Genomic DNA, 27,655 nt, shown 5'->3' on the forward strand with positions numbered 1-27,655 from the left:
GGGGGGCCGCCTTAACGCGTACAAGAGAAAGATAACCTGACGGGGAGAAGTGTAGCGTCTGTCTATAGGAAAGCGTCGCGTCTCTGTGACGTGGTGTGCGCACCTGACAGGACCTTCGCCAGGTGACGTCACACCATAACAAACCCACGTGACACATTGACCCATTGGTGGCAGTACAGGAGCGAGGACTGCGCTGCCGCTGACACGGGGCAATCCGGCCAATTTCTTGCAACGCGTTTTCGTAGTAGAAGCTGCTCCTTCCTCAGGCGTAGTTAGAAGGAGTAGGTTCTATGTTGTTCCGCGAAATTTTTTGCAATTAATTGGAATTTTCTCTACTTCCCGCCTGGAATCCACGCGCTCTTTCGCTTACAGTTTGTGTACGTCTTTGTGACTGGCATTTGACACAATATTAGAAGAGTCGGAGCTACCGACCACGTGGCTCCAAAACGAGTCTATCTACATTTTCTACCCTCCACCAAGGCGTCCGGCCCGTCACTGCGCTGTCCTGCCAAGGTGGGCTCAGTGGTTACATGAGCTCCGCGCCTCTTCAGCATGGCGTTGGGCGTCTCTCCGTTACTGCTCGCACTTGTCATCCTTGTAGGTAAGTTATAAGGGGGTTGTTGTTTAAGGCTTTTAAATGGTCACGGTTGCAAGGTGCTATTAAAAAACAAGCCGCTTTGCAATTGACCTCTTATTAAAAATTCTCAAGAACAGAGGGATTTTTTAATTGTGTAGGGCCCAGAGCATTGCCTAGGTTACCAGGCACCTTTTTAGTCTTCGATACCCGAGAGTGTGCCGCTTGCAGGTTCTTTGCTTACCAGCCTGCCCTGAAACTGCCCAGATCACCCTCCTCGCCCCCACGTTTCTCCCATGCTGCTATATGAATGGGAGAGAGCGTCGTTCAGACCAGCGGCTCAACCACGCTGTCCCAGATGTCAAAACTGTGGCGCTCAAAGGCCCCCTGCAAACCGGCAAGGCCGGGACTGGTGCGCTCCTGAGACGATGAGAACAAGCCTTTAATGGTTCAGTCCCAGATCGTTGTGTATTTGTCATGGATCTCTGTGTGTCCTCAATCTCTTCTCTGTCCAGGTGAAGCTTCTTGTGAGACTGACTGCGGTTTCTACAACCTGCTGGCTTCATTGAACATAACTGATCCGCCCCCCGATGAGCGTCCGGTCACAGACTGGAGAAATGTGACTACGGTGTACCTGGACTTCACGCTGTATGCCATTGTTAAACTGGTGAGAATGACCACTGTGGTTGCAATTTCACATTTATTCTTACTTACCACTTTCACTGTATGGTAAAAGTGACCTGACAATATGATTCTCCAGGACAATACAAAATTGCTAATACCAAACATATATATTTTTTTTATTTAAGTGGTGAAAAACAAATTTGGAAATTTGTAACAAAACAATTTTGCCTGTCTGACCATTTTACGAGACCCATAATGTTTTCATTTTTTGAATATGGGGCCGGGTTAGGGCCTATTTTTTGCACCCTAAGCTGATGTTTTTATTGATACAACTTTGCAGGAGATTGCATTTTATTGAAATTTGCAGAAGCCAAAAAAAACCTAATTGTGGTGGTGGTGGGGGGGGGTGTTGTGCCCTATGCTAATAATCAGATTAATTTGTTTCATATTTTGATAAATCAGACTTTAAAGGGAATCTGTCACCCTTTTTTTGGACTATAAACTGCCGGCACCGCCATCAGGGGCTTATCTACAGCATTCTGTAATGCTGTAGATAAGCCCCCAATGTAACCTGAAAGAGAAGAAAAAAGAGTTAGATTAAACTCACCCAGGGGCGGTCCGGGTCCGGTTTTGGTCCGATGGGTGCCACGGCCCGGTCCGGCGCTTCCTATCTTGTAGCGATGACGTCCTCTTCTTTGCTTCCCGTCGCGGCTTCGGCGCAGGCGTACTTTATCTGCCCTGCTGAGGGCAGAGTAAAATACTGCAGTGCACAGGCGTCAAACCTCTCTGACCTGTTCCGGCGCCTGCGCACTGCAGTGTTCTGCTCTGCCCTCAACAGTGAACCTTTTGCGTTTTTAATTGTTACTACATTTTTATTGGGCTAAGACGGGTGGGGAACCTCAGGCCCCAGGGCCATTTACGGCCCTCGATGACCTTTTATCAGGCCCCCGAGCAGATTCTCAGGGACCGCATTCTTGGGCAGGGAGCTGTATTTTGATTGCCACAAGCTCATTAATTTCTTCTTGCTCTGTTAGCACGCACTCGCAGTGTTCACTACGGAACATTGAAGGGCATGCAATGAAAGATTAAGTCATGAAACCAGTGCCAGAGTCAGGATGTACTTTGTGGGTGGAGTTTGTATGGCCCCCGAAGGATGGTATAAATATCCAAATGGCCCTTGGCAGAAAAAAGATTCCCCACCCCTGGGCTAAGGCAATCCAACTAAAACTATTATGCAACTCGTTGTTGCAGTTTTTAGCTGTGAGAATTAGGAAAATCTCAGACAAGTTGCAGTCACATTAAAATCTATGGAAGTAGCGTGAGACTGGTAGCCAGTGGCGAAAAAGATATGAATTACGGTAATTTGGTAACAATTGTGACTCTGCATCACTTTTGCGTTTGTCATCCACCCATACGCCCAAGTCTTTTTCTGTGACACCAATCAAATCATAATTGTACATTTTATTTGAAATGCGCAAAATTACATTTATCTAAATTAAACTTTAATTGCTATTTCTCTCCCCGAGTCTGTAACTTCCTGAAATCCATCTGTAATATTAAATTATGCTCCTCTGTATTGATTACATTGCAGAACTTAGTTTCATTCACAAATTCTAAAATTCTGGTCTGCGTGCCCTTCCCAGGGTCCTTAATAATTATATTAAAAAGAAGAGGGCCCAATACTGACCCTTGTGGCACCTCGCTGTTAACTATGACTCAGTCTGAGTGTTCTCCATTAATAACCACCTCTGTTTCCTATCACTGAGCCAGTTGTTAACCCACTTACACGTATTTTCCCCTATGGTTCTCATTTTACTTGCAAACCTTTTATGTGACAACGTATCAAAAGCCTTTAAAGAGTTTAGAAATCCAGCACTAATGGCAGTATCCTGCTCCATCCTGGAACCTACCTCCTCATAGAGGCTGATCTGATGATTTATTTAGCAACCAATCTCTAATAAATCATGTTGATGCTGGGTTTTAAGTTTTATTTTTTCGTTAAAATGCTCCAGGATCTCTCAGAAGAAAACGTCAAATATTCTACCCTCAATAAATTATTATTCTGATAGAATTATTTTATTCCTATGTAACGGATAATATTTTGTTAATTGCAGGATATGAATCAGCAAACTGTTATCTCGTATATATGGTTTTATATGGTAAGTTCAATGTTATGTGAACTACCCTTTTAAGTACATACCAAAAAGTGCAGCAAACTGTGTGTGCCAAAATGTGTGTACAAACATTGAATATGCAACATTTAAACTGAACTACTGCCATATAAAATAAAGGCACTTAACACATAATTTTCCAATTTGTGTGCGCTCACCGGCCACGACAAGGCGACCTTATTTTTTATGGGACCTTAATCTTCTCTATAATAATAATCTTTATATAGCGCTAACATATTCCGCAGCACTTTACGGTTTGCACACATTTTCATTACTGTCCCCGATGGGGCTCACAATCTAAATTCTCTATCAGTATGTCTTTGGAATGTGGGCAGAAACCAGAGTACCCGAAGGAAACCCACGCAAACATGGGGAGAACATACAAACTCCTTGCAGATGTTCTCCTTGGTGGGATTCGAACCCAGGACTCCAGCACTGCTCTATCAGACATAATAGAAAAGGTTAGGAATCGGATCAATCAGAAATAAAGTCACTTTGTCGTGGCCGGTGGGCACACACGAATTGGCCAGTTTAAGTGCAAGGTTACTTTCATTTAATAAGTCTAGTTTAGGTGGCAGTAATTCCGGTAAAATGTCATAAATTCAATGTTTGTGCCTGTCTTGGCTCACTCAGTGGCTGCTGCACTTTTTGGTATGAATGTAACGTGGTCATAGAAGATTGCGCCTGTTCACACTTGCTTCATTTTATTAGAAGGTGCTGGTCAGTCTTTGTTTCTACTTTTATTATAACTATATATTCCACATGTTATTTGCTTTCTTCTTCTAATGACCTTATATTCTAGTACCTTGCTGGAGGCGAAGTCTATAATCCCCGGAGGTCATAGGCAAAAAGTGAGAGGTTACTCCAGAGCTCTAACTGTACAGTATTGCACTGTATGTAGTGTAAAGGTGCTGCTGCTCCCTCCTCGCCTTTTATTTAAACCAATCGATTTCTAATATGTGCAATGACCATTCCTTAAAGGGACTTTTCACCCCTGACCTTTAAAAAAAAATGGTGTGAAAAGTACTGCGTCATCAGTGATTGTCACCAGGAATAAAATGGCTGTAATGCTGAAAGAGTGAGCATGGCGATCGATGAAAGACCTAAACAGCTGTTGAGGAGGAGCCGCCTAGGATCAGTAAGATGCATGTACTATTTTATTTTAGAGAAGGCTGGCTATAATGTCTGCCCCTATTGTGCACTCCCAGCTAGTTACAGTCCTGGTTGATCCAGGCTGTCATCTCCTACGTTGACCTATGTGTCTCTATGACTGCAGACTACAAATAAATCTTGTGTGCGGTCAGATCCTGAAGTCATGTGTTAAAGCACATTTACACCAGCAGAATCCACGCTTGTGCAAGCGCCAATTGACATCACGACTGTCACATCTCCACCAGGATCCACTCCTGTGACTTCTGCTTCTGGCACCAGGCGCCGCCATATTCAGTCTGCAGGCAGCGCTGGTGATATAAGAGACATTGGAACCAGAAGCTCTGGAAGCTACAAGCTCTTAGATTTATGTGGCTGGGACCTGTAGTGCCATCCAGTCAGACAATATGGGTGTGTGTACTGTCCAGCTGGAGTCGTCAGCTCCCTGCTTCAGCACCACACCTTACTAAATCTTCCAGCTTACTGCTGGAAGCTGCCAGATATAGTCTTGCGCTTCTCTGGTTCAGTCCTGCCTGTTCGTTCCTTAATGTTTCATTGCCCCATGTTTTTGTCCTCATCTTATGTTTTCTGACTGTTCTTACGGATCCTGATTTTGTCCTTTACGCAACTTCTTGGCTTTGACCCTTCTTGGCAACCATTCCTGTGCACCTCCAAACGGCAGCCCTTCTGTAGGTAATAATAATTTTATTTCTATAGTGCCGAGATATTCCACAGCACTTTATATAGGTAGCAATCAAGTGGACCCCCTTCTAAGTCCAGGTGCCTGTATAGAAGTTTAAGGGTCTCAGGGTTTCTGTGGAGTCTGCCGGTCGGAGTGGCTTGTGCCAAGTCTGTCCTAGGTAGCCTTTTTTGAGCCTGAGGCCTCATTCAAATGTTACAACATGTCGATCATCACTTGATTAAAGTCCTTTTCAAATAGTGATACAAACTTCATGGTAACCATCATTAAAGGGCATCTGTCAGGAAGTTTAATCCCCCTATGCTCATATAAGTAATTAAAGGATAAATCACTGATATCGTTCTATTTGTTCACTGTAGCATTATTCCAGAGAATTCCAAGATTTTGTAAAAAAGAAAATGAAGCGTTAGACACCTCGTCCCAGGTCATTTACACACTTCGCTCCTGCTTCCCTCTTTGGATTGATAGTAGGCTGTCTCACTAATGTCAGGAGCTGGACAGGAATTCATGCGTGTACTTACATTTCCACAGTTCTCGCACCTTCGCGGTAAGGTGACCTCTTGTGGACACTGGCCTCGGTGTACGTCGCCCATTGACCCTTCCGGGTGTACAGTGTTGATGGGACCAGTATGCCCAGCAATATGGTATATTTTCCATCAGCGCATGCATGTCCCTTTGTATAACTTAGCATGCGCAAGATTACTATTGGTACACGTAGTGATGTCAGCAGCTGGAAACTAAAGTATGGACGTGCATCTTAAAGGCTTTTTCTTTATCGCCTTATTGGGGGACACAGAATACCATGGGGGGTGTATGCTGCTGCTGCTAGGAGGCTGACACTATGCAAAACAGGAAAATTAGCTCCTCCCCGGCAGTATACACCCACCGACAGGCACCAAGCACCCCAGTTTGTGCTTAGTGTCTGTAGGAGGCGGACCAGGATCTCCCCAGATCCGCATTTAATCTTTTTCTTTTCAGGTTTTTTAGTTGTGTTTATTAATGTTTTCCCTTTATTTTCCAGATACAGCATCAGGAAACAGGATGTGAGTTCATCCTGCTTTTCCAATTAATGCGGCTGAGCGAGCAATGTGGTATTGCCCATATCGCAACTCTCAGGCCCGCAGGCAGGACCTTCCTCTATCACCCTCGGGTGCTATGGGCCATGGATGGGTGCCCGGTCCTAGCCGATTCCCCTCCTCATCCCTCTCCCAGGACAGGGCTGAGAGGAAGACTGCAGTCGCCAGCAGTGACGTTTCCCCTGACACTGGGATTGGAGCCATCTTCTGCACCATACGGACTTGGTGCGGGTACTGAGGATTGTCTCTCCCAGCAGCCTACGCTCTATCGTGGGCCCCTGCGGTCATCCTCTTCAGGGACATTAGGTAAGCTTATCTGAATGTTCCCTTCAGCCCCGCTCTCATACATCTACCAAGGACCCATTCAACCCTGTCTGCAGCTATCACAGCCAGTACAGCGCCGTTCCTAACACGCGCCCTGCAACCCCCTCACACGCTGTCAGTGTCGGTACCTCTCTCCTCCTGTTTGAATTCCCCGCTCTTTTGGCCCAGCGCTCTGGCAGGCGCGCGCTCCTTCTGCCACGGGGGGGGGGGTCCGGCGGGGGCTTCCTCGGTCAGCATTCCCGGTGCCCCCTCTCCGGCCCGTCTTTTAATCTACGGGGGTATACACTGTTTCTGGGACCCTGGCGCGCCGTCGCTAGTGAAAGCACAGGGCGCGCTTTCACTTTCATTTTCAAAAGCGGTCCTCCCTCTCCCTGCGCGCGCTTTCTTCGCGCGCTTCTCCAGCCTATTTCAGGGCTGCTTTCACTGCAACCCTGTCAGCATGACATTAACCGCGCCCCCCTCCTCGGGTCTCAGCCAATCGTGCGGTGCAGCGGCTAAGCCCCGCCCACCGCCAGCGTCCCTTTCCTGTCTTGCTGAGCATCTTCCTCCCTCTTCTCTGGATTTTTTCCTGGTGGACACAACGCTGTTCTGTCTGCTTCTGAACCTCGGTAGGCTCGACTCTGACTCTCCCTGATGTTTGGCTTAGCTTCTCCCCCGCAGTTTCATTCAGGTAGTATTTCTACCACATAGATTTATGCCCAACCCTGCAAGGGCCTTCAGTGCTAGACCCACCGCTGTTCACTACGCCTGCGCGCGCTGTAGAAAGAAGTCGGCATCAGGTCAGTCGTCTCCCCTCTGCCCGTCCTGCAGCCCTTCCTCCATGTCTGCCCCTCAGGAGCACTCCGAGCCCCGGGTGGAGACCACCCCACCCCCTGAGTGGGCCGTGGCGATGTCTCAGTCGGTTTCTGATCTGACGAAAGTGTCTCAATCGCTGGTCCAGGTCTTAGAGCGGTTACCTCAGTTATCTGCAGCCACCTGTGCACCGACCGCCTCTCATGGTGAGTCGCCAGCACCTGACCGCGACCCTCAGACGGACAAGCCGGGTTGGGGCTCTAGGAAGCGGGTCCTGTCTGGCTCTTCTTCCAGTTCGCAGGGTCCCTCCGGGTCTCTCAGGCTACGCTCTTCGTCTCCATCCTCAACAGACGATCCTAGGTCAGACGATGATTCCCAATCTGGATCTGACTCAGAGGCAGACAACATAGCTAGAACTCGGGATATGGTAGATAGTCTCATATCGGCTATATACCAAACACTCAAGATAAAGGAGGATAAGGCACCCCCGCAGGAATGCTCTGTTTCCTTTAAGAAAGCGAGGCCTCCATCTCAAACCTTTCCTAATAACAAAGAGTTCGACACTTCCTTAGCCAATCACTGGCAACATCCTGAGAAACGTTTTTCAGGCAGCAAGTACTTAGATGTACTATATCCCTTCGATGCGAATCTAGTCACGAAATGGACCAAAGGACCCGAGGTAGATCCACCAGTTTCTCGTATTTCCTCTAAGACGGTTCTTTCCCTTCCGGACGGAGCTTCTCTTAAAGACCCAACAGACAGGCAAATAGAGACGTTGGCTAAGTCAATTTTTGAGGCATCCGGCGCCTCCCTCTGTCCTATTTTCGCCTCCGCTTGGGTGGCGAAGGTCATTTCGGCTTGGGCAAAAATTCTGCGCAGGGGCATTTCAGCGGCAACTCCTCGGGACGAGCTGGCAGATTTAGCAGACCAAATTAATCATGCGGGCAAATACCTTTTGGCCGCCTCCTTGGACGCGGCTGGGTGCGTAGCTAGAGCTAACAGCAACATAGTGGCCATACGCCACATTCTTTGGTTGAAGTCTTGGAATGCGGACACCACCTCAAAGAAGTCTCTCACCAACCTGGCATTTCACGGCACTAGGCTCTTTGGCGCCAAGCTGGATCAAATAATCTCGGATGCCACTGGTGGAAAGAGCACTTCCCTTCCCCAGTCCCGCCCTAGGAGTTTCTTTAACAAGAAGGCTTCTCGGCCATTTAGGTCCTTTCGCCCCTTCTCTCCCGCAGAAAGTTCATCCCAGCAGGACCGGCATCCGGCTTCCAGAGACCGGAGAAAGCCTTCTTATAAGCCGGCTCCCCGCTGGAGATCCAGAGGTCAGCCCCCCAGGTCCACAGGCTCCCGATCCGGCAGATTTTCATCTAAGTGACGGGTCACCCCCACCTGGAAATCTTTCCAGGGTGGGAGGCAGACTTTCCTTTTTCAAGGACGCATGGCTATCCGTTGTCGACGACGCTTGGGTCAGGGAAATCATCACATCCGGATACAAAATCGAGTTTTCTTCCCCCCCCAAACAGTCGCTTCTTTCTGTCTCGATCCCCAAGACAGCGATCACAGATCCCAGGGTTCCTTCAGGCCGTCTCCTCCCTCCTTTCCGCCGGGGTCATCGTTCCGTTCCTGCAAACGAACGGTTTTTAGGGTTCTACTCGAATCTCTTCGTAGTCCCGAAAAAGGACGGCTCTCTTCGTCCAATTTTGGACCTCAAGTTGCTCAATCGCCACGTGAAGATCGGCCACTTCAAGATGGAGTCTCTGCGTTCGATAATAGCCTCGATGGAACCCGGAGAGTTTCTCTGCTCTGTGGACATACAGGATGCCTACCTCCACATCCCCATTTCTCTGCGGCATCAGAGATACCTCTGCTTTGCGATTCAGGGCAATCACTATCAGTTCACGGCCCTCCCCTTCGGACTAGCCTCCGCTCCCCGTGTCTTTACGAAGGTGATGGCAACAGTCATGGCCATCCTTCGATCCAGAGGGATTCTTATCATTCCTTACCTGGACGATCTCCTGATCAAGGGCTCGTCCCGCCAAGACTGTCTTCACAGTCTTCAGATAACCTTGGATGCCCTCAGTCGCCTCGGATGGATAGTCAACAAGGAGAAGTCCATCCTGCGCCCTACCCAGCGTCTGACCTTTTTGGGCATGGAGTTCGACACGAATCTAGCCCGGGTATTTCTACCGAGGGACAAGTTTTCAGCCCTTTGCAAGGGGATCCAGTCCCTACAACGCTCGAGGATCATGTCCCTTCGGTCCTGCATGAGGGTCCTGGGGAAGTTGATAGCTTCCATGGAAGCAGTGCCCTTCGCACAATTCCACTCTCGCCCTCTCCAACTGTTCCTCCTGTCAGTCTGGGACAAGACCTCGTTTTCTCTGGACCGCCCCATTCTTCTTCCGCTCAGAGTCAGACAATCGCTGACTTGGTGGGCATTACCGGCATCCGTTCTCCGCGGAAGGTCTTTTCTTCCGCCTCGGTGGCAGGTCATCACCACCGACGCCAGTCTCCTAGGATGGGGGGCGGTTTACCATCAGAAAACGGCCCAAGGGCGCTGGAACGCCCAGGAGACTCTTCTGCTCATCAACCTTCTGGAGATCAGGGCAATCCTCCTTGCTCTCCTTCGTTGGCAGCATCTCCTCGTAGGCAAACCAGTCCGCATTCAGTCAGACAACGCCACGGCTGTGGCGTACATAAAACACCAGGGCGGTACTCACAGCAGGCAGGTAATGTCAGAAGTGGCAAGGATACTGCGCTGGGCAGAGCGTCACGTTCCGGCGATCTCCGCTGTTCACATTCCAGGGGTGGAAAATTAGGCAGCCGACTTCTTGAGTTGCCAAGGTCTAGCGTCAGGCGAATGGTCCCTTCATCCCACAGTCTTCAGTCAGATATGCCAGCGTTGGGGCACCCCGGACGTCGATCTCATGGCATCTCGGATGAACAACAAAGTTCCTCACTTTGTAGCCAGGTCCAGGGATCCTCTAGCCGTCGGTTGCGACGCCCTAGTAATTCCGTGGTCCCAGTTCCAACTGCCTTACCTGTTTCCTCCCCTTGCCCTCATCCCAAGAGTGGTCAAAAAGATAAAGTCAGAGGGCATCCCAGTCATCCTAGTGGCTCCAGACTGGCCAAGACGCCCTTGGTACGCGGAGTTGGTGAACATGCTCGTGGACGTCCCCTGGAGGCTTCCAGACCGTCCAGATCTTCTCTCACAAGGCCCTCTTTACCACCAGAATTCTCAGTCTCTGAGTTTAGCGGCATGGCCGTTGAGGCCGCAATTCTGAAGGAATCAGGGTTTTCCAGCCGGGTCATTCAGACCATGATCAAGGCTCGGAAGCCAGCTTCCTCCCTCATTTACCATAGGTACTGGAAGGCTTTTTTCCGTTGGTGCGAGGATAACGATGTTTTTCCACTATCATTCTCCATTCCATCCATTCTTGGTTTCCTCCAATCTGGTTTGGATGCGGGCCTCTCCCTCAGTACTTTCAAAGGCCAGGTGTCTGCCCTAGCAATCCTCTTCCAGAAGGATCTAGCTTCCTTACCGCAGGTGAAGACTTTTCTCCAAGGAGTCGCCCATGTGGCTCCTCATCATTCTCCGATAGATCCATGGGATCTCAATCTTGTTCTTGGCGCTCTCCAGAAGGCGCCGTTCGAACCGATCCAGGACATCCCTCTGTCTTTGCTTTCATGGAAGGTGGCTTTTCTAATCACCATTACATCCATCAGGTGGGTTTCTGAGCTGGCTGCCTTATCCTGTCGTTCTCCGTACCTTATCCTCCACCAAGATAAGGTTGTTCTCAGGCCAGTTCCTTCCTTCCTTCCAAAAGTGGTATCTCCCTTTCACATTAATGAAGATATCGTCCTTCCATCGTCTTGTCCTGCGCCTGCTCATCCTCTGGAAAAGTCGCTCCACAAACTGGATGTAGTGAGAGCCTTGCGTGTTTACCTTGCCAGGACTGCTTCTTTTCGCCAGATTCCCTGCTGGTCATTTCTGAGGGTCGCCGGAAAGGTCTTCCGGCCTCCAAATCGACGATTGCTCGCTGGATTCGGTCTACCATCCTGGAAGCCTACCGACTTCAGGAGAAACGGCCCCCTCCGGGAGTGAAATCCCACTCCACCCGGGCTGTAGGGGCTTCTTGGGCTGTGCGACACCAGGCTTCGGCCTTACAACTTTGCAGGGCCGCGACCTGGTCGTCTTTGCACACATTTGCGAGGTTCTACAGGGTTCATAACCAGGCCTCGTCTGATGCAGCTCTTGGTAGGAAGGTTCTGCAGGTGGCTGTCGCGCACCGGCCGACCTAAGACCTTCCTTCTGTCGTTCCTTTTATTGCTGTTCCCACCCTCGGGACTGCTTTGGAACGTCCCATGGTATTCTGTGTCCCCCAATAAGGCGATAAAGAAAGAGGGATTTTGGGTTCTTACCGTAAAATCTCTTTCTTGGAGCCTTCATTGGGGGACACAGCACCCTCCCTGTTTAAGTTGTACCGTGTTGGGTCTTCGAGTCCCTTGTTGGGTTGGTACATATGTTCATGGTTTTTGGTTGCTTCTCCTACTGCTTTTTCACCAACTGAGGTGCTTGGTGCCTGTCGGTGGGTGTATACTGCCGGGGAGGAGCTAATTTTCCTGTTTTGCATAGTGTCAGCCTCCTAGCAGCAGCAGAATACACCCCCCATGGTATTCTGTGTCCCCCAATGAAGGCTCCAAGAAAGAGATTTTACAGTAAGAACCCAAAATCCCTCTATTTCAGGTATATATTAGTAGTACCCCTGAAAATGACCTGGCAGATTCCCTTTATTAGAATCGTCTGATTCTCATACAGTCAGATTGCATACACTAAGCATGTGCTGTAATCAGATATTATTCCCATATTCCAGTCTTGGAGAAACGAATTCCTATCCTGGAACCCAGATGACTTCTGTGGAATTGAGAGCCTTCTTATCCCCAGCGGTTACTTCTGGAAACCAGATCTTTATATAAGTGAAATGTAAGTGTGACAGTGATCACAGCAGCGTCGGCCAGGAGAGTTCTGCAGCAGAGTATGAAGGAAAATGCTTAAAAAAAAGTAATGCACATGAGGTGCAGAGTATTGATAGTTACAATATACCAGGAGGCATATTAAGCTTTAGGCTATGTGCCCACGTTAGCGTTTTTAAACGCTAAGGAAACTGATCCCCTTCCCAGAAAACGCGCGTTTTATTTCCACGTGTTTCTTGCTCGTTTTTTGCTTAAAAAACGCGCGTTTTTGACGCTTTTTTTCTGCGCATTTTCTGGGGACATTGGAAAAGGCTAAAAACGCTCAGCAATGCGAAAATTAATGAGCATGCTGCGTTTTTAGCCACTAAGCGATTCCTGAGCGTTTCAAAAATGCATGCATTGGCACAAAAAAACAAAAATGTATTAAATTGAATAGGAAGCTTCTTTTAAGCATTTCTGCAGCGTCTGAGCCGGCACAAACGCTGCGGAAACGCTTACAAAAACGCAACGTGGGCACATAGCCTTATTTTTGCTATTCACACTTGGTAACATATAAAAACTCTACCATTCCAGTCAGATTATTGCCTCAGCTAATCAGTGGCCTTTGCATGTGCATCACATGTCTGAGGCCAGTGATTGGCTGCAGCAGTCACCTAAATGCTAGACAGGACTTCATCACTTTGAAAGAACCACTGGCAAAATGGCCCTGTAGTGGTGTAGGGTTAAAGAGAAAAGTAATGCCTAGTTAATTTTTTCTGTATTATACCCTTTGCCCTTTTTATTAAAATCCTGGAAAATACCTCTATGGCTTCTTACATATTGCATTCTTAACCACATTCAGTGGTCAATCTGAGCTCTGATGTGCTGCATTTCCGGGTGTATACACCTTCTAGAGGCAGACACTCAGAAGCTCTATGTGTCCGCCTCCAGTAGGTGTATATGCCTGAAAATGATGTACAACGGAGCACACGTTGACTCTGTTGGCTTCATTATAGTCTATGACCCCATCAGCGCATACTTCCGAATCCCATTTTGCGGGGTTCAGACGCAAGCCCCAACAGGACTACTGAACATTGCCGAGAATGCAATGTGAAAACATTGACGAGAATGCAATGTGAAAGGAGCCTAAGGGTTAGGTCAGAACAGGTCTTCATACTACAGCCCTTTACAGTACCCATGGACAGTGGTGATCCCTCTGAGCACTCTTCAGTTATCTCCAATACTCTTGTCAAAGTTTCCCAAGAATGAACCCCATAGAACCACGCTGAGGCACCTTAACAGGTTCCTCCTGACTCGGTCCACCTCCACCCTTCTGACACTTCCCTATAAACAAGGTGCTCTAGGGCTACCTACTACATGGGTTTATTGTAGGTCTTCTAGGCACTGCAAGTGGACCATTCACACGATCCCAACTTGACACTAAACTATTTCCTTTTTTACTTCCTTTCTGCCCCTTCTATCAGCATGGCCCAGTGGTTCCAGCATCTTGCACACCATAGTCAGTGCTCGGCTCTTTTGGTCCCATCTGTTATGGTGCTGCTGTAATCTGTAGTGATTTTCAGCATGCAAAGTCACAGCAGAAATCCCCTGGATATTCTCAGAACTTCCCTCTACTGCTAGATTACTTACTGTACGTTGTGTGCATAAAATATGTTAGAGATGCCCAATACATTGCATGTACGGTATATTCCACTTTCATCCAGTCTGTAGACAAGGTGCAGATCAGTGGTATGGAACCAGATGTAATGTATATATGTATCATTACAGGACTGAAGAGGATCACAAATCACCGGTGATTTCATATTATAACCTGACAAATACTGGAAAAATAAGTAACTCCAAGCCCCTCCGGGTTGTAAGCACGTGTAATTTGGACTTGTTCAAATTCCCTTTCGACAAGCAGACCTGCAGGCTTACATTTCGCTCATATCTTTACACAGGTACAAATGCAAAAAAGGCAGAGTTTAATGTATACCTCCTAGATATGTATTCCTTCTTTCCCAGGACGTAGTCTCCAACATTCGACATCGATCTACATCTCTGAGCATGGCTGGAGAGAGATGATGGAGACCCCTGCCCCAGGACACACATAAGCATTACCATAAATTGCTTTTCAGGGATATACAGGTTTCTTAAACCTTATGCTAACTATTACATTTTCATTACCGTTGTATTTTTTGCATTCAATTAAAAATCAGTAAAATTTGAAAACAGAGTTAAAAAAGCAACATAAATTCTGCAACAGATAGGACTTTCTCCAGATTTATATTTTCATGCTTGTCCTAAAAATACTAACGTCAATTTTTTTTTAGTGTAAATGAACCTTGAAGGATTTGTCCGGCCCCATTATGTGACTGCAGACTTGTGAATCCTCACATCGCGCACCTTGCACACTGTGGGGATTCTCCAGTGCTGACTGTGAGACTGAGCGGTCATGTGACCACCAGTATGCAACTTGCTTACTTCTATCTAGACTTATCCTGACTAGACAAATCCAGCCTCAATACACTTGCATTGAAAAAGGTCTAGCACATCTAGTCGGCACGTGACTACATGTATGCAAATCACACTCATAGTTGCAACACAATTTTACGATTTTTACTGTTTTAAGGGCAGTTTCTCCCAGCTTTGCCAAAATGGGCTGAGTTGGGGAGGGTGGTTTGGGTCTGAAAACAACAGCTTGTCTAGTTCATGAAGAGCTGTGGCATTCCATATGCTAAAAATCTCACTACAGTGTCTGCCTGAAGTAAGATTTTTGCTCTAGATCAGAGGTGCACAACCACAATTGTGTTCCATGAGGAGGGTGATTTGTGGAGCCTCGAGATTATCCATTGGGACCGTTATACAGATGATGGTAATTTGGTCAGAAGATAAGTCGTCTTTTGAAGCCTTTGTAGTGTGGCTTAATATTAACTGTGGGTCTGGCATTTACTTGTGAGGTAGGAGGAGATTGAATTTTTTGTATCTCTTGATATCAAAAGAAGAAGGTGGCTTCCTGAGGACGTCCATCTTCTGTAAACCAACATCAACAAACATTCTACTTAGGTGGGAAAGCCATCGTCCCATGAGTCTAAACAAAGGGATCCCTAGGGGTCATTTCCTTAGACTCAGGCAGAATTGTTCAAACTTTGCGGATTTCTGCAAACAAAGGGATGACCTAAAAAAGAGACTCAAGATAATGGGCTACCCTGATAAAATTGTGAGTGCAGCCTATCGTCACACAGTGACTGTAGACGAGAGTACTCTACTATCACCTTGACCAAAACAAAAAGATGAGATTACACATCTTATTGGCTCTCTGGATAATCAAACGGATAAACTTATGGGCATCTTGAGAAGGTTCTGGGGGATTTTAAGAGCAGACCCTGATAGTGAAAGCTGCATTACTTCCCTGCCTTCTGTTACCTTCAGAAGAGGGAAGTCTGTGAAAGACCATCTGGTCCATAGCCACTTTACACCACAAACACCGACTGGATCCTGGCTTGACCGAAAACCACTGTCTACATTTAGGTGTGGCTCCTGCACTTTCTGACGGTATATCATCCCTAGGAAATTGTTTAAAGCTCAGTGAATGGGAGAATATACAAAATGGAAAGTTTTGCCAATTGCAGAACAGAGAGACTGTTCTATTTGTGTGCATGGATTATGTGGGCAAAACAAAAAAGACGGCTCCGAGTACACAGTAGCAAACATCTGGGGGATGCTAGGAATGGCAATGATACACCCCTTCATGTCACCCATATGAACTGGGGAGGGGATATCAGTACAATTTCTTTCAGGGTCATTGAGGTCATTTCCCCTTCTGTGAGCCTAGGAGACTGGGACAAAATATTCTGCAGCGTGTGGTCAGATGGACGTTTTGGTTGGAATCTGTGGACCTGGGAGGAAAAAATGAACAGTTGAGCTTTGTGACTTTTATATAGTCTCCTTTATGTGTCTAATTAATTCAGGTTTCATCCTTGCAAAGGCTTAGCCTAGGCATATAGGCCTTTTTATAGCCATACTATGTTATGCATAATGACATGATTATGTATGAATGAATTACTTTTTAATATTTTTTTGCTATATATCATTGGAGTATGTTTACCTTTTATATACCTTGTTTACCTAATGCCAAAATTTATTTATTTATATATATATATATATATATATATATATATATATATATATATATATATGAGCATTATAGGGGGCCCATCATATACTATATTGAGCATTATATGGGGCTCATTATACTGTATGGACCAATATACGGGGCTCATTATTCTATATGGAGCACTATGTGATGCCCATAATACTGTATGGAGCAATACAGTTGTGCTCAAAAGTTTACATATCCCAGCAGAATTTTTGCTTTCTTGGCCTTTTTTCAGAGAATAGGAATGATAACACCAAAACTTTTTCTCCACTCATGGTTAGTGGTTTGGTGAAGCCATTTATTGTCAAACTACTGTGTTTTCTCTTTTAAATCATAATGACAACCCAAAACATCCAAATGGCCCTGATTAATGATGAGCGAGTATACTCGTTGCTCGGGTGTCCTCCGAGTATTTTGGCGATCTCGGAGATTTAGTTTGTGTCGATGCACCTGCATGATTTGCGGCTTCTGGATAGCCTGAATACATGGGGGGATTCCCTAACAAGCAGGCATTCCTCACATGTATTCAGCCTGTCCAGCAGCCGCAAATACTCGGAGGACACCCGAGCATGCTCGGGGAAAACCAGAGCAACGGTGGGCAGATTTACCCTCTGAGAAAATAAAGAACCTCATCCACAACTACCACAAAAGACTTCAAGCTGTCATTGATGTTAGAGGGGACAATACACGTTATTAAGAAATGGGGTATGTGAACTGTTGATCAGGGTCATTTGGATGTTTTGGGTTGTCATTGTGATTTATTAAGAGAAAACAGTAGTTTGACAATAAATGGCTTCACCAAACCACTAACCATGAGTGGAGAAAAAGTTTTGGTGTTTTCATTCATATTTTCTCAAAAAAGGCCAAGAAAGCAAAAATTCTGCCGGGGTATGTAAAATTTTGAGCACACCTGTATATAGTTCTCATTATTCTGTATGGAGCACCATGTGGTGTCCATAATACTGTATGGAGCAATATATGGGGCTCATTATTCTGTATGGAGCACTATGTGGTGCAAATAATACTGTATGGTAGACTATACTGTCCGGTTTCTGAGATATTGTAGAATTTACAATAGATATCACTCATGTAATGTAAGAAGTGAAATCTTTGGCATTGTACTATACTTATATTTCTCTGCCATATCTGTGCATCATGAATCATATATCATATATATTAAAGGTGCCCACTGAGACTCTTTCGCCCAGGGCCCACTAAAACCTGAAGCTGGCTCTGCCCCGGACACTGTGCTTGGGGAGCGTGCGCGCACTCCCGCCATCTTAAAGGGGCCATGCGCCATCCTACAGTGTCCCCAGCCAATGGCTGGGAGACATATTCTATTTAAGGCACCTCCATCTACATGGAGGGGCCTGTGCAATATTGTTAGTTAGTTCACCAGGATACTTGCTGGTTCTCAGATACCTGTTCGCTAGTTCCGCTAGTGTCTGTCTGTTCCTAACCTCTTTGCTTACACCTACCTTGTCAGTATGAAGAGTATATCAGCGGAACCTGCCTGCACCTGCCCTGCCAGTCTGTTTATCAGCCGTACTTTCCTACTGGGCCGTTCCAGCTACCTGTCCCTTGAGGGGTCAGCTGCCGTGGTCTATCCTTGAGTAGCACCTGGTATTCATCGAAAGCCAAGCCTAACCTCACCATTAGAAGCTCTAGTAGGGTCAGATGCTACTAGTCACGCCCCTCCAGATTCTCCTTGGACTGGGGCACAGTGGCTCCGCCACTCCCGTTACAGTTTGCACAGGCCATGGAATCCTCTGGCTCTCAGGCTTCCCCTTTCTCTGACCTTTATGAGGAGGTTTCAAGGCCGTAACGAACAGGAGGATAAAATACTCTCCTATCTGTGGACAGTTACCACTTGTCTGGATACGCCGATTACTCCTGCCACATCTGTACATACACAAGCTGCGACCACCTTGGCTATGACCCATTAGCCTTCCAGCTTTGTGCCCAATACCGGACCCTGTCTGTGTGCGCCTACTCGATTTAGCGGTGACCCTGCCCTATGTCAGGGGTTTATTAATCAGTGCACGCTGCACTTCAAACTTTTGGATCATCAGTTCGTCTCAGATCGGGCCAAAGTGGCTTTCATCATGTCTCAATTTACTGGTGAAGCTATGGCATGGCTCAATTCCCTATGGGAAAGAGGGGATCTTCTTGTGTCGAACTTCCGGTCATTTCTTGAAGCCTTCCGTAAGGTCTTCGACGAGCCCGGCCTTGTTTCCTCTGCAGTAACTTCTCTTCTCAGACAGCCAAGGAGATCTCACAGTGGGTCAGTATGCTGTTCGTTTTGGGTCACTGTCATCCAAACTTGCCTGGAATAATGAGGCTCTGGTGGCCACCTTCTGGGAGGGCCTGTCTGGCCAAATCAAGGATGAGCTGGCTGGTCATGATACACCCACCTCCATTACTGACTCTAACAGTATCTGTTTCCTATACAACATCTGTTTTGTCAATTTGGCCTACCTGGACTCTGGTTCCGCAAGTAATCTCATCCAACAGATAAGGAAAACTTTTTTTGATATTAAAATAAAACTATTGTAAATAGTAGGAGGGTCTTTTAAAGTTTTTTTTTTTTGTTTGTTTGTTTATGGGACCTTGTTTTCTATCTCAATAATCTTGTAATCTCATCCAAAAGGAAGTTGTGGAGTGGTATAAAATGCAGATCCAACGTCTTCAGAATCGGTTGTTGGTTTCATCGGTGGGTGGAAAACCTCTTTACAAGAACATCCTTTTTGTTACCAAGCCCATGCAACTTCGGGTAGGAATGCTACATTCGGAGAAGATTGCTCTCTATGTGCTGTCAGGTCTGTCTCACCCTCTGCTTCTAGTTCTGCAATGGCTGCAGAGACACGAGTGTCTTTGGCTAGAGATCCGGGAAGTGCTCCATTGGGGACAGGAGTGACACAAGAATTGCCTAGTTCCTATTCATCCTTCTCAACCCCCGGCTTCTTCATCTAATTTACCTGGCTTGCCAGATGCATATTGGACATACACTAAAGTCTTCGACAAGGAGGCTGAGATGTTACCACCTCATAGGCTCTATGACTGTTCTATCAACTTTCTTCCTGGCTCCTCTCCTCCATGAAGACGAATCTACCCCTGTCCCAGGCTGAGATGCTTTTTGGAGATAGAAATTTCATTCTCCAGCAGGACTTGGCACCTGTCCACACTGCCAAAAGCACCAATACCTGGTTTAAAAACAATAGTATCAATGTGCTTGATTAGCCAGCAAACTCGCCTGACTTTGACCCCATAGAGAATCTATGGAGCATTGTCAAGAGAAAAGGCCCTTTTACATTTAGCGATGCACCAGCGATCCAACCAGCGATCCGACCCGGTCAGGATCGCTGGTGCATCGCTAAATGATCTCTAGTGAGCTTTCATACAGAAAGATCTCACAGCGATGCAGCAGCGACGCAGCGCACGATACTTACCATTCACACACAGCGATCCTGCGTCCTCCCGCCCGCCTCCACGCGTCGCTGGACGTCACAGCAGGAAGTCTCAGCAGGAAGCGCCCGACGAGAAATGGAGCCGGACATTCTCGCGCGATCAGCGATGAGCAGCGGGGGAGCCGGTCGTTGGTAAGTATCACACATAGCGGTATCGCTAGCAATATCGCTATAACGTCACAAAACCAGTGACGTTTTAGCGATATTGCTAGCGATATTGCTTAGTGTAAAACCCCCTAAAGATGAGACACCAGACCAACAATGCAGATGAGCTGAAGGCTGCTATCAAAGCAACCTGGGCTTCCATAACACCTCAGCAGTGCCACAGGCTGATCACCTCAAGGCCACGCTGCATTGATGCAGTAATTGATGCAAAAGGAGCCCTGACCAAGTATTGAGTGCATTTACTGAACATACATTTCAGTAGGCCAACATTTCGGATTTTAAAATCACTTTTCAAGCTGGTGTTATAAAGTATTCTAATTTACTGAGATAATGACTTTTGTGTTTTCATTGGCTGTAAGCCATAATCATCAACATTAACAGAAATAAACACTTGAAATAGATCACTCTGTATGTAATGACTCTATATAATATAGGAGTTTCACTTTTTGTATTGAAGAACTGAAATAAATTAACTTTGTGATGGTATTCTAATTTTGGGAGAAGCACCTGTATATTTCTTGTATGACATGCAATTTTTCATGGCTATTACATAAACAAGAGATACTCTGTTTGATGCTCATTCTAGTGACCTTTTTTGATGTGTGAAAAATGCATTTTTAAGGCCGGTATCACACTTGCGTTTAGGGCCGCAGCGTCGGCCTGTGTACGGCCGCCGCTAAGCCCCGCCCCCTGCCGCGCCTTCTCCGGTAGCTCCGCCTCCGGGTGCATGACGCTGCATGCGTCCCTATATCACTGAGGACGCAGGCCGTGCGCAGTATGCGTTTGGCGGCGCCTGCGTCCTTTTGACGGTGCGCCGAGCGCAACCAAATTGCAACAGGTTGCGTTTGGCGCTGGTCAGCGCACCGTCAAAAGGACGCAGGCGCCGCCAAACGCATACTGCGCACGGCCTGCGTCCTCAGTGATAAAGATAGGGGACGCATGACGCATGCAGCGACATGCGCCCTGAGGCGGAGCTACCAGAGGAGGCGCGGCAGGGGGCGGGGCTTAGCAGCGGCCGTGCGCAGGCCGACGCTGTGGCCCTAAACACAAGTGTGAAACCGGCCTAAGTCTTTGAATATTGGTTTATTTTTCACAACTTTTCATTTACCGGCATATTATATTTAAGGCAAAGCAGGGTCACTGAGGGAGAGCCAATAGTGAGCAGGTGTGCCATATCGTAATTCTACCGTGCCAACCTCCTCTGCAAGGTAGGGGAAGTCATGGGCCTGAATAGGGCTAGATTACTAACCTTATCCTCAGTGTAACTCTATTATGAGAAGCCCCCCATTTTATTGGTATTTAAATAAACTGTTGTAAATAGTAGGATGGTCTTTTTTAGCAATGTTTTCATATTCAGCTTCCTATAGATTTTTATGGTAAGTGTTCAAAATAATGCACCACAATAACTTTTTTCCCATTAAAATAAGTTAGAATTTTTTTCAAATAGTATTTTAAATATTTTTTGGTGCATAAACATTTTTTAACAAAAATTTAGAAATAGATATGTGAATGTATCATTAGAGTGCCGAATGGTGACGTTAGGACTCCTATAATAGTTTCCACCTATTAAACATGCTATATGCTTTGGATATACAGTACAGTGTCTCAGAAGGTAACAGCCCCCCGTTTATTTCAATTGCTGCCGTTGGGATTGGTTCAGTACGACAATTTGGCCTTGGACCAAAAAACGTTGTTCACCCCATATCTAAATTCATGAATTGGGAAGCGTCTGACTGTCATGTCCCTTCACCGTCGAGAAAACCTCCGGTCTTGATGAATGAGGGGCTTAGAGTACCAGTCATACATTGTGGTTCTGGTGCGGTAACAATGAGCAATTGTAAGTACATAGCGCTGTATAATATGATTGCAATATAAGAGGTTAAAATCTTTGATAGGAAAAGTTATTTTTTAACAAAGCGCAGTCTTGTGCTACCTTTGATGGAAAGAGGCCAGATCCGTTGTCAGACCAGAGTGACCTGTGCCAAGGAGGGATTGCGTCTGACATCTTCCGCCACATGCCTTGATTATGTGATCTATCTTTGCAGTTAGAGATCTGCTCATGGTGCCGAAAACCAACTCATATGAAGTCAATAAAAACTCTCAAGAAACCTTTGTTCCTAAAGGAGACTGGATTCTGGTAGAAATCACAGTGCAGAACCTTACATACGATTTCTTAAATGACGGCTTCAGTCAGGTCATATATGAGGTGAGAATTTTATCAGAAAAATTGACCTTAATGGGAGCCTGTCAGTTAGGGAATGTCTATGGTCTTCTAACTACATGCTCTCGGAAAAGCTCCAGCAATGGCGCAGCCAGGCTCTGATTCATGTTTCCCAAGGTTTGGGTTGGATAAATCAGCTGACAGGTTCCCTTTAACACCATTGCCTTTAATATAATTTATTATGTGTTCTAAGTTGTGTCGTATCGCCAGTACATTTATATCTGTATACTGTTGTTTTTTAACTTTTTAGGTCACGTTAAAAAGAGCAGCTGTAATCTATGTTATTAACCTCATCATCCCAGCTTGTTTCTTGGTTTTCCTGGACATTGCCAGTATGTTCATTCAGGATTTTGGGGAAAGACTTGGCTTCAAAATCAATGTTATCTTAGGATTCTCTGTGCTTCTGCTGATTCTAAACAACATGTTGCCCCATTCTAATAGCACACCAATGCTAGGTATGTCTGTGTTCATAGCGCTGTGTTGGCTGAGTTCATTCACCTCTTTTAGCACATCAATAGTCCACTTAACTTGTATTTAGTATTCTTTATTTTGTGTGCCTAGTATTATTATTACGTATTGTTATAGCACCATTTATTTCATGGCGCTTTACATGTGAGAAGGGGTATACATAATAAAAACAAATATAATAATCTTAAACAATGCAAATGACCGACTGGTACAAGAGGAGAGCGAACCCTGCCCATGAGGGCTCACAATCTACAAGGGATAGGTGAGGATGCAGTAGGTGAGGGAAGAGCTGGTCGTGCAGAGATATGGTGGATCAGGGGTTACGGTAGGTTGTAGGCTTGTCGGAAGTAGGTCTTCAGGTTCCATTCGAAGGTTTCCATGGTAGGCGAGAGTCTGATATGTTGGGGTAGAGATCCTGAGTGAGGGGTAAGGGTGACATGGGAAAAATCTAGTATGCAATTGTGGAAAGATGAGATAAGTGGGGAGTAGAGAAGGAGATCTGGTGAGGAACGGAGGTTGCGTGCAGGTAAGTACCAGGAGAAAAAGTCACAGATGTATGGAGAAAACAGATTGTGGATGGCTTTGTATGCCATGGTTAGGGTTTTGAACTGGAGTCTCCGGGCAGTATTCCCTAGTACATGTACTGTATTTCTAAATGTTTCTGTTCTTTTTGGGCAACACCAGTTTTAATTTCTATAATTCCTTATCGCTTACAGATAAATAGTTCCTATTCCTATTTAAAGTTCTGCTTCCATAGAAATTTAATGATGTTAATTAGAATCTATGTAGTTAAATACCTTATAAAAGTCCCTGAGCTCCTCTGAATTCGCAGCTCTTTTCTGTTTTGAGCTGCGTTGCTCGATTGCAAAGAAATTCACATTTGATTCTTCTGCAGCACAGTATGTGAAATCTCTTCTTGCAATCCTACTAGGCATTTCTTCAGAGCCTTCTCTTTGGGTCTGCACTTTCGTCCCTCCATCCCAGATGATGCCAGTCACAGCTCAGTAGCTGATCTAGCAATCTAGCCATCACAGATGCTGCTGAGCTGTAATTTGTAGCGTCTCAGGGAGACTGAAAGTGCACGCCCATAAAGAAGACTGAAGAAACGCTCAGTTGGACTGCAAAGCATAAATTTCACATATTGTACTCCAGAAGAAAAAATTAGAATGCCTCAGCTAGCCTACACAGCGATCAGTGAATTTATTCAAACTATTTCTCTTTAGCTGGTGCAGTCATCTTAAGGGAGCCTGCCCCTGACTAACTAGGTCTCCGTTTGTATTGCTAGAATTTAGTTGTGATTGGTTCATTAAGCCTATCTAATAAATTCCAGGGGGTAAAATGTTTACTTTGTATGGGGTCTATCAGTAGCTTGACCATGCAAAGCCAACAGCATTAGATGAAAAACCCAGAAAATATAAAAAAATACAGGGTTTTATTAGCAGGATAAGTGAGGTTGCAATCTGGTGTGTATCACATCCACTAGTCCCCTCTGGGTGCTCTCCACACAAGTGCCCATGGTTGTTTTCAGTAAGAGCTCCACAACCCAATCTATCTGCTCTTGAGTGATGAATAAAGAATCACCCAGGTCTCTTATCTATCTGCCAGCAGCTATGTCAAAACTATTCTCAGAAAATGGACTTAAAGTCTTCATCTGATCTTGATCTCTTGTTTGATTTGACATGGGACATAGAAACACATAAAATACAGATACACGTTGCTAAGATAAAGTAGCAGGCATCTTGGCACCTTCATTCTGTGGATCCTGGTACTTGTACTTCACAGGATCACGTTACTTTTGCTTCTACCTAGGAGAAGACATCAATGTGTTTTCTTGGAAAACACCTTAATACTCTGTGACTGTGAACAGAAATTTCTTGAAAGTAAGAGAGATATTCTCATCAAGTGTCCTTGCCCCTACTGGGCCCTCAAACTTGTAATTCTGCTGTGAGCAGAAAAAGTGAGTAATTTGGCAAATAGATCCTGGCGCTTGTTTTCCTCAGCCCCCCCCCAGCTGTCGTGTTACTGATAACATATCGTCTAAGCTATTGACAAATTCATCAAGCTTTTCCTTAGAAAGACAGATGTCAGGGCAGAACTTCTTTTGAGCCACCAACCAACCTTTTATATCTTACACATTGTTAAGATTCCAACTTAAAGGTCATATTTACCCAGTGTAGTCGCACATATTCCAAGAACAGTATCTTTTGGTCATCTAGATCTTCAGGCATTGTAGTACATTTGTTACAGTTTGTGAGCCTTTTTAGTTGTACTTTTTATTGTTTTAGCTTTTTTGTCTGTTTTAATTTTATTCCACTTCATGTCTTCGTACAGGCATTTTTTTCTCTTTTTGTATGGCCATGATGGTCTTCAGTATTCTTGGTACTGTCTGTTCTTCCTATATATTTGAGCAGACAGCTAAACATACACATGTTCCACAATGGTTGGAGACTACTGTCCTGAAATATCTAGCAAGTATACTGTGCTTCAAGGAAACATTATATACACAAGAAGGAATTGCAAATGGGTCAATACCTAAAGGTTTGTATATGGAAAATGAATATTTAAGGTTCATATTTTCTATGGCATGATTGCTTCCTAGGGTATGTGTATAAAGAGGAATGGCGTACATGAGAAAGGAGCAGGTCTGGATGATTGAGTTCTTTTTTAGAGATGTTCTTCAATTGTGTAGAGCTACCCATCTCACAGGTGCTGCAACGGCAAGCAAGTCATTGGAAAATAGACCTCGTTCTTGCCTTGTGTGGATAACGCATTTTACCCCATCCCCACAGTGTCCTCCATTGTGCCTCTGGTAGGAGTAGTTCTCTATGCCTTGCCAAGGGCAGTGCATAGTAATGTAGTGCACATGCGTGGTGAAAGAGCGAAGCACACTACAATACTTTTATCTGCCCTCGACAGGTCAGAGAGATTTGTGTTTGCACAGGAGCGCGATGGAGGACATTGTCGGTGATATAGAACGCTTCATCCACAAGGAGGACGGCAATTGAAGGAAGAGAGGAAGCGTTGGGTCAAGACTAGGGATGCCCATAAGACTGGACCGTGCCGTAGGTAAGTATAATAAAAGCTCTTTTTGTGTTATGTAAAGTGCATTGGGGACATATATACATTATTTTACAATGCTGTATATGAGAGCGCATAAGTACTGGCCCTACTCTATTTAGGAAAAACCTGGTGGCAGGTTCCCTTTAATGTGGTGAATAGGTGATGGGTTATTTGGTCCAAAACTGGATGGTGTGGTGGCATCAGCAAATAGCCCATAGAGAGTTTGACATAAGTTTTTGTTTAAGCCTAAATCATTTTGATTAAAATGATTGTTCTGTCCTTTATGTTAAAGGTCCAAAAGTGAAGCCATCTCCCAATGTAGACGTTGAAAAACTAAAATATGACTCAGAAAAAAAGCAAAACGACAATGTGGGGGTCAAGATATTAAAAAGACTTTTGCTAGAAGTCCTAAAGTTTCACCAGCAATTAGCCCTTGCGAAAAATGAGGAAGAATCCAAATCACTGTGGCATAAGGTGTCATATGTCGTTGACCGTTTCATTCTCATCTTGTATTTGATCATAGTGTCAATAGTGTTCATTTCTATGATAGTGGTTTGGGCAATGTAAATTGTATTTCTTAATTGTATAAGAGACCTGATCATTTATAAGTTTGGCATTGTTATCAAAAGTGTTTAATAAAAATTACTTTATACAAGTACATGAGAAGGTTGGAATCAGACCTTGGGATGCTGGTGATACCATTTGGAGGAAAGCACAAAAACCCACATGGACAACAAGCAAACTTTACTTCAGGAGCAGTCCAAATCCTGGTGTACCAACGACAACACAAAAGCTTGTAAACTCACAGCAACACATCATTACCATCTCTGTACACTGTGAAGGCTCAGGTCAGTCTGTCTGGCTTCTGCCCTCATTCTGTAAGGGATGAGCTTCTAATGGCTTGTACTACCCAGCCATGAAATACAGAATATTTGCCGATACCGACTCCACACAAGCAAGCCCTGAAAACGTTCCACAGATTAGCTTTTGATACAGTACACCTCTTCAGTTCCCCTAGCTTGCATAAGGTGTCAATAACACCTAAATATACACACTGACTCAACATTTAAACAGAGAACCTCCTAATGAAAAGGCCCACCACTGATCAGAGACCCGCATGTCTTCAAAGTGCCCACATATACACTCCTCAACCTTGAAATAGCAAAACCAAGAAGGAAAAGTCGTAGAATTCTGGAAATCACAGGATCGATAGACATGTTAATAATGATCTGCAAATAAAGAAAAGATGGAAACAAAATTTAACAAACATCTTAATTCATTAAGAATAGTGTATGAGCGCCATGTGCACAATGCACACATTTACATACTTGCCTGCTATCGATGAGGCTATTAACGGTCATCTGAGGAATGTTGTGCTGCACTGAATGCACTTGGGCAAATCATCAAGATCTGCTGCTGTCAGCTTCCTGTTCAATTGCCAAGGGAGACAAGTCCAGAGAACACTCTGGCAGAGGATTGTTTCTGTGTCCATAAACACTAGATAAAAGGGGTCCTGGCTGGGTGTGTTAGGTATCAAGTTCCCACCACTGCACAGGGGGAATCTCAAGCCATGTCCTCTGCGGTCTCCCATTCTTCTGCAGCCGCAGAGGTTCCTGCTCAGCAGAGACATCAGTCCCAGTGTCTTGACCAGGATAATGCTAGGCATCTGGTTGCTCCCCCAGGCTCAGCTATTGTACCATTCATGAGTCAGCAGTGAGCAGACGCTCCTGGGAGTAAATCCTGCTT

General features: G+C 45.5%; 1 protein-coding gene across 3 annotated transcripts; it reads left to right on the forward strand.

Annotated features, from left to right (window-relative positions):
- Position 1: 1 nt before the first annotated feature.
- Positions 2–26,567, forward strand: LOC141089715 (5-hydroxytryptamine receptor 3A-like). Of its 3 annotated transcripts, XR_012232374.1 has the most exons (10): positions 2–601; positions 1,090–1,241; positions 3,313–3,357; positions 12,291–12,400; positions 14,158–14,330; positions 22,206–22,366; positions 22,632–22,836; positions 25,181–25,387; positions 25,766–25,915; positions 26,202–26,334. XR_012232374.1 is itself a non-coding variant. In XM_073576216.1 (9 exons), the coding sequence occupies exons 1-9, from the start codon at positions 553–555 to the stop codon at positions 26,474–26,476; spliced, it is 1,377 nt and encodes a 458-aa protein (XP_073432317.1). In that variant the 5' UTR covers positions 8–552; the 3' UTR covers positions 26,477–26,567. The 3 variants fall into 3 exon arrangements, 2 of the variants coding, with proteins under 2 accessions (XP_073432317.1, XP_073432318.1); XM_073576216.1 differs by lacking the exon at positions 25,766–25,915 and having other exon boundaries at positions 8–601; positions 26,202–26,567; XM_073576217.1 differs by lacking the exons at positions 3,313–3,357; positions 25,766–25,915 and having other exon boundaries at positions 8–601; positions 26,202–26,567.
- The last annotated feature ends 1,088 nt before the right edge of the window (positions 26,568–27,655 follow it).

The sequence above is a fragment of the Dendrobates tinctorius genome, unplaced genomic scaffold (assembly GCF_039654945.1).
Source record: "Dendrobates tinctorius isolate UK_male_01 unplaced genomic scaffold, ASM3965494v1 ptg000047l, whole genome shotgun sequence".
NCBI classification, from domain to species: domain Eukaryota; kingdom Metazoa; phylum Chordata; class Amphibia; order Anura; family Dendrobatidae; genus Dendrobates; species Dendrobates tinctorius.

Bases quoted from the DNA above. Each gene is read 5' to 3' on its own strand.
- LOC141089715 (XM_073576216.1), top strand. From the start codon at position 553: ATGGCGTTGGGCGTCTCTCCGTTACTGCTCGCACTTGTCATCCTTGTA. The intron at 1,242-3,312 runs GTGAGAATGACC...TGTTAATTGCAG, and splicing joins TGTATGCCATTGTTAAACTG to GATATGAATCAGCAAACTGT. The intron at 25,388-26,201 runs GTTTGTATATGG...TTTATGTTAAAG, and splicing joins AAATGGGTCAATACCTAAAG to GTCCAAAAGTGAAGCCATCT.